Here is an 11,415-nt window from a genome sequence, read left to right as displayed (position 1 = left end):
TCATTTGTTCTCAGTGTGTATATAAAGATAAGTGATGAACATGTTCAACAGTCTTTCTTTTAACTGTATAAGCTGAGGGACAGTTGATGCTAATTCCTTCCTCATTTTTTCAGTCTATTGTTTAATATTTTGTTTTAACAGCACTCATTATGTTGTTCCAAACCAGTATAACTTTCTTTCTTCCATGGAGCACAAAAGGAGATGCTACACTGAATGAAAGCCTCAGTCACCCTTAGTGACCGAGGCTGCCCGCAGTAATATTCTGCATACAGTGAACAAATAATGATTTATGGATGAACTATCCCTTTAAATATTCCTTGAAATCTGTCTTTTAAAAATCTAAATGTATTGTTTTCACCTGCTGTTTCCAGCACTTCTGTTACATGTTGCAGGTTCTGTTGGCAGATGCAGGCGGGTTAATGTGCTGGGGACAAGCCAAAGGTCTCTCCACTTTCAGGGATCAAAAGAAGATAATCCCCCTCCCCCCGAATAGATTAAAATGCAAATTGCTGTATGAAGTCTTTGTGTCTGCCCATCGAGATTACAGCTACACGAGGGTCTCAAGGGACACAAGGGGACATCTGGACCCTGCATCAAGTTCTACACCAGCCATTAAAAAACATAAACGCTCACCCCCAACATACATATAATAGCGCTTGCTCTCCGGATGAGATATGAGACAGCTGTTTTGAATAGAATTTGAATGACTATACACTGTAAAACACAGACATACTAAAAATAATTTTATATATTGTACAAAAAGTCTCAGTAAAAACACTGAAATATAGTAGAATTGGTAATATTGTTTTATTATTATTTTAAATAACAGTTCACAAATGTAATTTATTTCTGTGATGTCAAAGCTGAATTTTCAGCATCATTACTCCAGTCTTCAGAAGTCATTCTAATATTCTGATTTGCTGCTCAAGAAACATTTATCATTTTTAATAATAAAAGAACTGCATTTACTTCAGTAGAAATATTTTGTAACACTATAAGTCTTTACTGCCACTTTTGATCAATTTAATGCACCCCTAGCTAAAGAAAAATATGAATTTCTTGTAAAACAAACAAAAAAAAAAGAAGAAGAAAGACACTGCCCTTAAAAAACATGAAGGTGAATCCCCAGCTCAGATGTTTTTCATCTGTTTTCTGTTTTCACTGAATAGTCATAAGCCTGTCATTGCTATCATTGTGTTCTCAGTCCAGTTTGAGCACATTCTTCATAGGTTGTTCTCCCAAACAGAAGATGCAAGACTTGTTATACTGGCACGTTTCTGAAAATTGACTTCAAATAGCAACGGTTTATAGTCCAAACATGAATCATAAGTATGATCTAAGATGCACAAGGATACTGTCATGTTTAAAAAAGTTATTAAATAAACTTTATTGAGGTAAATTTAAGGTTTGAAAATCAACAGCACAAATGCATATTTTGATCATGATCATCTGCGTTTATAAAAATCTTGATTTTGTTAAATCATTTATATTAATAACAATAGCTACAAAACAACAATTTGGCAACACTGACATAACAAGTGAATAATGTACACAAATCTGTACTAAATTTAATATTCAGAGCCAGGTCACATTAGGCAGCTAGATCAGACTCATAAATGTCTACTGACTAATGGTCCACTTCTACCAGTGATTATCTTTACACTATCAGTCAAAAGTTTTTAAACAGTAAGATTTTTAATGTTTTAAAGAATTCTTTTCTACTTAACAAGCCTGCATTTATTTGATCCAAAATACAGCAAAAGCAGTAATATTGTGAAATATTTTTACTATTTAAAAATAACTGCTTTCTATTAAAATATATTTTAAAATGTAATTTGTTCCTGTGATCAAACCTACATTTTCAGCATCATTACTCCAGTCTTCAGTGTCACAGGATCCTTCAGAAATCATTATAATATTCTAATTTGCTGTTCAAGTAACATTATTATTATTATTACCAGTATTTAAAACAGTTGAGTAATTTTTTTTCAGGGTTCTTTGATGAATAGAAAGATCCAAAGATATTTATCTGAAATAAAAAGCTTTTGTAACATTATACACTACACCATTCAAATTAATACTAAGGATGCTTTAAATTGATCAAAAGTGATAATAGAGACATTTATAATGTTACAAAAGATTTCTATTGCAGATAAATGCTGTTCTTCTGAACTTTCTATTCATCAGAGAAACCTGAAAAATTATACTCAGCTGGTTTCAACATGATATTATTAGTATTATTATTACAAAATGTATTATATTATGTATTATTATATTATAATATTGTATTATAAATGTAAATATATTATTAAAAATAATAGTAGAATAATAGACTGGAGTAATGATGCTAAAAATTCAGCTTTGAAATCACAGAAATAAATGACATTTTAAAATATATTCAGTTGAAAAACAGTTATAAAAATATTTTAAAATTTCACAGTTTTTTCTGTACTTTGGATCAAATAAATGCAGGCTTGGTGAGCAGAAGAGACTTCTTTAAAAATATTAATATTTGACTGGTAGTGTACATCAGTCCATCATGACAGACAGCAAAGAAACTGAGGAGACGTCAACGGTGTCACTTCCAGTTCAAATGATCTTCATTAAATTATGGTTGTGAGAGAGGAACAAGTTTTAACTATCAAAGTTACAATATAATTAATACTTTTTTTAAATGGTACATCTTCAGTGTTATAAAAAAGTAGTAGTAGTTTTAAAATAAATATGAAAAAATAATCACAGTTTCAATCAAAGATTCTGATCAATGTTTAGAAAAGGAAAGATCGTGATTTAAATCTACAATGTCGGAATATCTACTTCTGTTAAATACCTAATTAAGACTATCATGAAATTCTGTGCAGTTTGACCAATAGGGAACCTTCTCCCAATTGTTAATGTCTCTGGCTGCTGTCTACCAGGTCCCAAAGTTAGTCCGTCTTGGCAGTCTTCTGCTTCCAGGGGTAGATGAGTTCTCCTACAAACAGCTTCTTGCACAACGCGGCCCAGGAATCCTTAGGGTAACAGCTGTAAGTGGGCGTCCGGTAAGTTTGCAGCACAGAGCTGCACTTCAATGGGTTGATCTGAAGGTTGAAAAAAGAAAAGACATTTTTCATTCATGTTTGCTCATCTGGTATATGATTTATTATCAAACCCTAGAGACAAGTAAAGAATGTCCAGTGTTTGCACTGCACAGTGAGGCAAACAAAGCTACTCAATAACCCTCATATCCATCCCACAAAATCAACAGGTCAAACCCAAACCACAAAAGAAACCCAAGCGTAAATAAACTACAGCTGTTTTAGCAACAATCAACCTACCTCCATCATCAGGTGAAGAGGAGTTTCTGGCTCCTGACAAAGTACATTGAATTTAACGCCCTCTGGAATACAAAGAGATCCATAAAGTGCTTATCAGTTATATAAACACATAATTAAGCAGGCGGTTTTCATTGAAGGACAGTACATGGGCTAGAGTTATGTAAGAAAAGAAAGGTACAAATGTTTGACTTTTTTTTTTTATTGCTCACCTGCCAGTCTGTATGGTCTGCAGATACGCAGGCCGATGGCAAACAGGGGGAAGGAGTTGATGAAGTCGACACTTAGGTGAATCACTCCCTGAAACAGCACCACCACCAGCCGTAGCTACAAACGGAGAAACAAGTTACTTATGTTATCAATATATACATTTTATATTTATGATTTTTATGAATCATTAAAGGAGTAGTTCACTTCCAGAACAAAAATTTACAGATGATTTACTCACCCCCTTGTCATTCAAGATGTTCATGTCTTCCTTTCTTCAGTCAATAAGAAATTATGTTTCTTGAGGAAAACATTTCAGGATTTCTCTCCATATAGTGAAGCCGTCAAGTTTGAACTTCCAAAATGTAGTTTAAATGCAGCTTCAAATGGCTCTAAACGATCCCAGCCAAGAAAAAAGGGTCTTATCTAGTGAAACTATATACTATATACTATATACTATATATTTTTTAACATCAAATGCTCTTCTTGTCTCATCTCTGCGATGTGCATGTGTAGTCTGTGTAATGCGGGTTGATACAGTTAGGGTATGTCGAAAAACTCCCATCTTGTTTTCTTCTTCAACTTCAAAATCGTCCTACATCACTGTTTTACCTTTTTTTTTAAAGGACGTTTGATGTTCTTTGCATGTTCACTTTGTAAACACTGGAACAGTACTTCTGCAGCGATGTAGGATGAACTGTCTTGAACCGGAAAAAACGCACACCTAGACAAGATGAGCATTTGAGGTTAAAAAGTATACAAGTTGTCAGTTTGTTTAGGAAAAAACAATCATTTTGCTAGATAAGACCAATCTTTCTTGGCTGGGATCGTTTAGAGCCATTTGAAGCTGCATTTAAACTGCATTTTGGAAGTTCAAACTTGGGGCACCATTGAAGTCCACTGCATTGAGAGAAATCCTGAAATGTTTTCCGCAAAAAACAATTTCTTTACGACTGAAGAAAGAAAGCCATGAACATCTTGGATGACAAGGGGTGAGTACACCCTGTCAATTTTTGTTCTGGAAGTGAACTAATCCTTAAAAAAAAACAATAGTATTAAGCAGCACAACTCTTTTCAACATTGATAATAAGAAACGTTTCTTGACCAGCAAATCAGCATATTAGAATGATTTCTGAAGGATCATGTGACACTGAAGACTGAATTAATGATGCTGAAAATTCAGCTTTGCCATCACAGGAATTAATTATATGTAAAAATATACTATAATAGAAAACAGTTACATTAAATTGTAATAACATTTTGCAGTATTCCAGTTTTTACTGCAATTTGATCTAACAAATGCAGTGTTGGTGAGTATACAAAAACTTTGAAAACCATTAAAGGGATAGTTCACCCAAAAATGAAATTTTTGTCATTAATTACTCACCCTCATGTCGTTCCAAACCCGTAAAACCTTCATTCATCTTCAGAACACAAATTAAGATATTTTTGATGAAATTCTAGAGCTTTCTGACCCTGCATAGACAGCAATGCAACTGACACATTCAAGGCCCAGAAAGGTAGTAAGGACATCGTTAACATAGTCCAATGCGCATGAAAAACTGACAAGAAAGAGAAGAAATTGTTGAATAAAGTCAATATTTTTGTTTTCTTTGTGCACAAAAAGTATTCTTGTAGCTTCGTAAAATTATGTTTGAACCACTGATGTCACATGGACTACTTTAAAGATGTCCTTACTACCTTTCTGGGCTTTGAACATGGTAGTACTGTTGCAAAAAGCTCTCAGATTTCATCAAAAATATCTTAATTTGTTTTCTGAAGATGAACAAAGGTCTTACAGGTTTGGAACGACATGAGTGTGAGTAATTAATGACAGAATTTTCATTTTTGGGTGAACTAACCCTTTAAAAAAAAAGAAGAATCATACAGACCCTATACTTTTTCAAGCAGAAAAATCATTCGGACTCAAGAGCTAAACATGATAATTATCATATAATGACATATAATGTTCATAATGACCACATTCGCTCACATAACGCTCCAGAAAAATAAAAAAAATATATAGTGACAAAGCAATGCAGCTGACTTGTGGACTGACGTAGCATTTATAAAATAATGTGAGATGCATAAACTGTGAAAACAAACTCACCAGGGTAAAGACGAGGTAATACAGGGCAGTGGTGGGAAGCAGGAACAGCAGAATTGTAAAGAGCAATGTGCCAATGAACAACTGCAAAGGAAACAGAGCAGTGTCAGCTGTGTTCTGTAGGGATGTGCTGAATAGCTAGTAGGTGCACAGGAGATGTACCTGGTCCAGGTCGTATGAGCATGAGTCAACCCTCTGCCTCAACACATTCCATTTCTTTCCCCTGAAGAGCCGCCACAAGGAGGAGAGACCGTAGATCTTCAGGCAGTAGAGTCTGATAACAGAGATAAGAAAGTAGATTTCACAAACAAAGAAACTGTACTGCAAATTTCAAAAAAGATTAAACATTGTGTCAAGGGAAATATGAAAATAAAAGACACACAACTGTAAATACAAACTGCAAGTAACTGCCCAGGCAGATCTGAGATAGAAGCTTAAAGAGATAGTGTGCCTAAAATTCTGTTTATGTTCTCTCATGTCTTTCCAAACCTGTTTAACTTTCTTTCTAGAATGGAACATAACATGTAATTTTATTTCATACAGTAAAAGGGAATGGTGACCTTGGTAGTCCATGGTTCCCATCCACTTTTGAAGATAGAAAGTCATAGAGGTTTGGAATGACAAAGTAAAGTGAACCTTAATTTCTGGGTGAACTATCCCTTTAAGAGGTGCAAATATAAAGGTTGACACTGCCCTCTACTGGAACTGTAGAAACATGACAAACAAAACCAAACCTCACCTTGCCCCGTACACATAAAAACAATAGATGTGGAAAGTGAGGAGGGCCACGATGTCGGACAATACGGACAGAGCAAAGGTCAGTCCCAAGCAGGCTGAAAGTCCAACATACCACAGGATCCTCTCAATGAAAGGAGACATCAGGTGGATGTAACCTGTGGACACAATCACAAGACATACATGAGATTCATTAATAACAATGAAACACCATGAAAATGCTTGAACTGAAGATGTACTTACTGATCCACAGATGAATGTGGTAGAGAAAGAATCTCCCCAGCACCTGGTCGAGAGCTTTGTTCATCTTCAGTCCAGCAGGAGCTCCCATCAGCCACTCTAACAGCTCCTGGAGCTCATTAGCCACACGCTGTGAGACAGTCCAAGATATTCAGTAAGACAACATTTCTGACACATTGATATCCACCTTATTCTTCAACACAGATGTAAGTCTATAGGTGAGACTTCCTGTTCATTAGCTGCTATAGGGAAGTAACGAGACGAATAACAATGTGCAGAAAATGGTAAAACTGTTTGCACTACAAACCAGTGTGTTCATAATTAATATAATACATTCAAATACTATGGTAAGACACAATTTGCAATATCAAAATGAGCTGTTTTGTACAGCTAAAGATAGCTGGATGCAGATGAGACCGGAACCACACCCATAAAATTTAAGGTGGATATATGTACTCTACTCTTTAAATGTTTGGGGTTAGTAAGATTTTTATTTTTAAAAGAAATTAATACATTTATTCAGTGAGGATGCATTAAAATGATCAAAATTGACAGTACAGACATTCTCTGTTTCAAATAAATCCAGTGCTTTCAAACTTTCTTTTCATCAAAGAATCCTGAAAAAAATGTATCATGGTTTCCATAAACACAAATGTGCAGCGCAACTGTTTTCAACATTGATAACAATAAATAATAAGTTTTCTTGAGCACAGAATCAGCATATTAGAATGGTTTTAAAAAACATTCAAATAGAAAACAATTATTTTAAATTTGTGATAATATTTTACTGTATTTATCAAATAAATGCAGCCTTGTTAAGCATACTAGACTTTCATAAACATTAAAAAAATCTTACCAATCCCAAACTTTTTAGCAATTGTGATATAATATGCTTCATACTTACATCAGCCATGGGTACCAAAGTATCTGCTAATTTACTGATACGATTCTCCCTATAAAGCCACGAGATAAGCAGCAAACCAAGGGCTATGTCCACAAAAAAAGACACAAAGATGTTCGCTTTTCTGCAGAGGGAGAAAAAAAAGAAGGGTCTGAGAATAGGATTTAATAAATAACAAAGGAGCAACATGATATATGGATCAATGACACAATGTTTGTTTTAAACTGCTGAATTAGGATTAATTTTAGTATTGGAGTATAAACCAAAAATGGAAATGTAAACTCTCCTAATAAGGAAACTCAATGCACATTAAACAAAAATTCTAAACTTCTTTTTACCCTTTTATAACGAAGCAAGGTTAGAGACTCCCCAAAAACGTACTTATATTTGTCAATTAATAACTCGTTATATATTCTTTACACACTCAAACGTATTTAAGGTGTAAGGGAAATATATTTTTACACGACAACAGTCATTAACTTGAAACTTTTCTCAAAATCAGTGTAACATTTTATAAATGAACAGACAAAAGTTTGGGATTTTTTATGCTTTTTAATGGAGTCTCTTGTGCTCATCAAGGCTGTTTTTCTTTGATCAAAAATACAGAAAAAACAGCAATATTGTGAAATATTGTTGCAATTTCTAATATTGGTTTCAAATTTTAATACACTTTAAAATATAATTTATTTCTCTGATGCAGCACTGAATTATCAGCCATTATTCCAGTTTTCAGTGTCACATGATCCTTCAGAAATCATTCTAATGGACCTTTTTCACATTTCTGGGTTTTTCTCAACAGCGGAAGTTGTCATAGTTGGGTTAACTTCTGGGAGAGTGGGAGAACGGGAGAGTAACACAAATATATTATTTTTTGCATTCCCATTTGTTCAAATAGCAAAAGAAAACCCCCCCCAAAAAACTGAGAGACGCTGATGACGACAGTCAGAAGAGAGAAAAATGTCAAATTTACTGTCCCTCCCACAGACGCTGCATTAGAAACACCCTACGAACACCATTCATTTTTTTTTTGATGCAAAAGTGATATAATACAAAGTATAGTGTTATAAATGTGTATACATTAAAAAAAAATAAATAAATAAATATATATATATATATATAAACTTTTGAGTATTGAGTATATTTTCAGTGAAAAGGGTCCATATGCTGATTTATTATCAGCATTAGAATGATTTCTGAAGGATCATGTGATACTGAAGACTGGAGTAACGATGCTGAAAATTCAGCTTTGATCATAGGAATAAATTATATTTGAAAGTTTAACAGAAAACTGTTACTTTAAATTGCAATAATATTTTACAAAATATTTTTTTCTCTCTATTTTTGATCAAACAGATAAAGCCTAGATTAGCACAAGAAACTTCTTTAAAAAACATTAAAAATCTTACTGATCCCAAACTTTTGAACAGCAGTGTAAATACAAAGAGTACATTTCTAAAGAGTTGGCACATGTATTTTAAACTTGATTTTTCCTTGCTCTTGTATGTCATTGACTTGAGCACTGTACCTCATGAATTCCATGTGCGTAGCAGCTTTTTTGGGAGAGAAAACAGTTTTGAAATGAACTGCCCTGTACCCCGACTGAACACAGGTGGAGAGCTTGCTTGAAATGAACAGCACTGGACGCAAATGTAAAATCCTGTAAAATACCAAAAGCTTTGTATAAGAATTTATCATCATCACTTTTCAGTACCAACAACAGGTTCACGCTAAGACACATGAACTCACCTGAAGCTGCACAACCATTGCCACACAGACAGCAGCCACGTTAAAAAGACGCAGACCGGAACCGACGCTTGTTTTAAAAGCTCTGCAATAATACTCGCCTCCCTGCCTTCAGACTGCCAGTGGCTGAGTTTAAGAGGCCCGTCATCATATTTGTCGAGGAAAAAGAGAGGCTGACTTTGAGCAACTGTCTGGAAGACCAAGCGCAGCTCTGAAGGCTCGATATCAGACTTCTGGCCCGCATCCTGCACCGGGTGAAGCTGGGAGAGCATAACCTTCCTCTGGTCGTAATGAATGAGGATGATCTTATCTCCCTTGCTGCTTTCATCACCATTTTTCTGCTCTTGATCCAGTAGAAGCGTACCATTGTTTTGGACCACCTGGCAGGTAAAGCCTCTTTTGCCAATCTCACGGCTCAACTGCAGCCAACATTTCTGAGGAAAGATGGTACTCAGGTCTTTCAGGAAGCTGTCCATGCCTTCTTGACCTTCTTTGGGCATACTCCAGGAACCCAGGACGGTCAGATCCACCTGAGTCTGGCTCTGCAGCTCACTCAAGTACTTCTTCACCTGACCCGGTATGAAGGGGTAGTGAACGACAGCCAGCACCACAGCAGAATTGTGACCTGGGATCCAGCGCCCAACCAGCAGGCCGCTGTCGGCAGTGTTACAGCACTGGGGAAAGAAGATCTTCAGCACCATGATGGTGTGCTATAAAGTCCGGCAATAGTGAAAGATACACTCCTGCATGGGCAAAGAGAAATATTAAAAGGGTAGAAACAATATGCATACAGCACCTATAATGCAATTTTTTAAGTTAAAAAAAACATGCGATATGCTCAGCAGCATCCACAGATCTAATCACAACGGTTCTGTTGTACCCGTGCCCTTCAAACATGAATTTGGGTCGTTTCTATGGAAACCACATGCTCCGGGCAAAACTCGATATCGATTTAATTCGCAATTTTACCGAGACCAAATGCAGACACATGCTACTATATGTTGTCATTATTAGTCAAATGCTCAAGAAGTTACCTTGTGGAATTTTAAGGGCAATGACTTCTGAGACGTTGCTCTTTTCTTGTCACCGACAACGAGCAAGTTAACTTTACTATATGCGATAACCAATGCAGGCATAGTCCCGAAAAAAAAAAATAATAGTCCAGTGGTGACTCTTGCTAAACTAACTGAAAACCGGTTTACCATAGGAGCAACGTTAGACAACCCATAACGTTCGTATTGTTGACAGTCCGTCATTGAAATTCCGTCGGGTGAACTCAAGGGATTTTTTCAGTTCCGACCCAAAATAATTCAAGTAGCGTTTGACTCTGTTTTACAACGGCAGGTTTTAATAGCAAAATGAATTGATCAATATGAAGAGATCAGTATTGTTCATATGACCCATTTTGTAGCGAAGACGATTAAATCTTTAACAATCGTAGCATTTTAGTGTGGCCTTTTTTCTACAAAATATTGTAATTTTGTGTTGATCGTCTTTGTTTTATATGTAAACCTAACAGACAAGCGAGTTACAAGGGTTCACCCTGTTGAAAAACAATAGAAACCATCACAGAAATGGTTTACACTACAAATATCATTACAAATATTACAAACCATCAACTTTGAACCATTAAAACAATTCAAATTTGTATGTTTTTGGAACATTAGCACCAATAGAATGCGACCAATTACCAGTAGAAGCCCACGGGGCCCATTACAGTTTCCATTAAATCCAATACAAGTCTCATTATAACCAGTAAAACCACTACAAATTTTGTGACGATGTTTATTGTTTTGTTTGTTTCAGCAGGGCACTCAAAAAAAATCCTCTTTTAGTCATTATCCACACGCAGATGGAAGGAATCAGCTTCTAATAGAGATCAGATGTACACACTTTTAAATCCAGACTAAAAACACATCTGTTTAGCTGTGTATTTAATGAATGAGTGCTGAGCTATTCTTCTCTCTTTTTCATTGTTTTTATTGAATTTCTTTTATTTCTTAGATATCTGTTATGATTATTTCAAAATTGTAATGTAAACCACTTTGAAATACCAATGTGTATGAAATGTGCTATATAGATAAAATAATCTTACCTTAAGCCAGTAGAGTCACACGAACTGCCGAGCGGGGAATGTGTCTGAACGGGACTTAACCTAAATGAAACGT

General features: G+C 35.3%; 1 protein-coding gene across 2 annotated transcripts; it reads right to left on the bottom strand.

The window, feature by feature from the left end:
* Positions 1-812: 812 nt before the first annotated feature.
* pigq (phosphatidylinositol glycan anchor biosynthesis, class Q) lies at positions 813-11,415 on the bottom strand. Of its 2 annotated transcripts, none has more exons than XM_051106730.1 (11): positions 11,343-11,415; positions 9,251-9,990; positions 9,030-9,161; positions 7,508-7,628; positions 6,607-6,733; positions 6,368-6,521; positions 5,791-5,902; positions 5,632-5,712; positions 3,527-3,641; positions 3,318-3,379; positions 813-3,080 (listed from the first exon to the last, which is right to left on the bottom strand). In XM_051106730.1, the coding sequence occupies exons 2-11, from the start codon at positions 9,946-9,948 to the stop codon at positions 2,928-2,930; spliced, it is 1,755 nt and encodes a 584-aa protein (XP_050962687.1). In that variant the 5' UTR covers positions 9,949-9,990; positions 11,343-11,415; the 3' UTR covers positions 813-2,927. The 2 variants fall into 2 exon arrangements, with proteins under 2 accessions (XP_050962687.1, XP_050962686.1); XM_051106729.1 differs by lacking the exon at positions 11,343-11,415 and adding an exon at positions 10,282-10,508.

This window comes from Labeo rohita, chromosome 3 (assembly GCF_022985175.1).
Source record: "Labeo rohita strain BAU-BD-2019 chromosome 3, IGBB_LRoh.1.0, whole genome shotgun sequence".
Taxonomy (NCBI): domain Eukaryota; kingdom Metazoa; phylum Chordata; class Actinopteri; order Cypriniformes; family Cyprinidae; genus Labeo; species Labeo rohita.
The sequence above is the reverse complement of the archived record's forward strand: the minus strand, read 5'-3'. Positions and strand labels throughout refer to the sequence as shown.

Excerpts from the sequence above, each read along its gene's own strand:
- pigq (XM_051106730.1), bottom strand. The coding sequence starts at position 9,948 with ATGGTGCTGAAGATCTTCTTTCCCCAGTGCTGTAACACTGCCGACAGC. Across the intron at positions 3,380-3,526 it reads CAGACCATACAGACTGGCAG|AGGGCGTTAAATTCAATGTA; the intron begins GTGAGCAATAAA and ends TTTGTATTCCAG. Across the intron at positions 3,081-3,317 it reads CTCTTCACCTGATGATGGAG|ATCAACCCATTGAAGTGCAG; the intron begins GTAGGTTGATTG and ends TTCAACCTTCAG.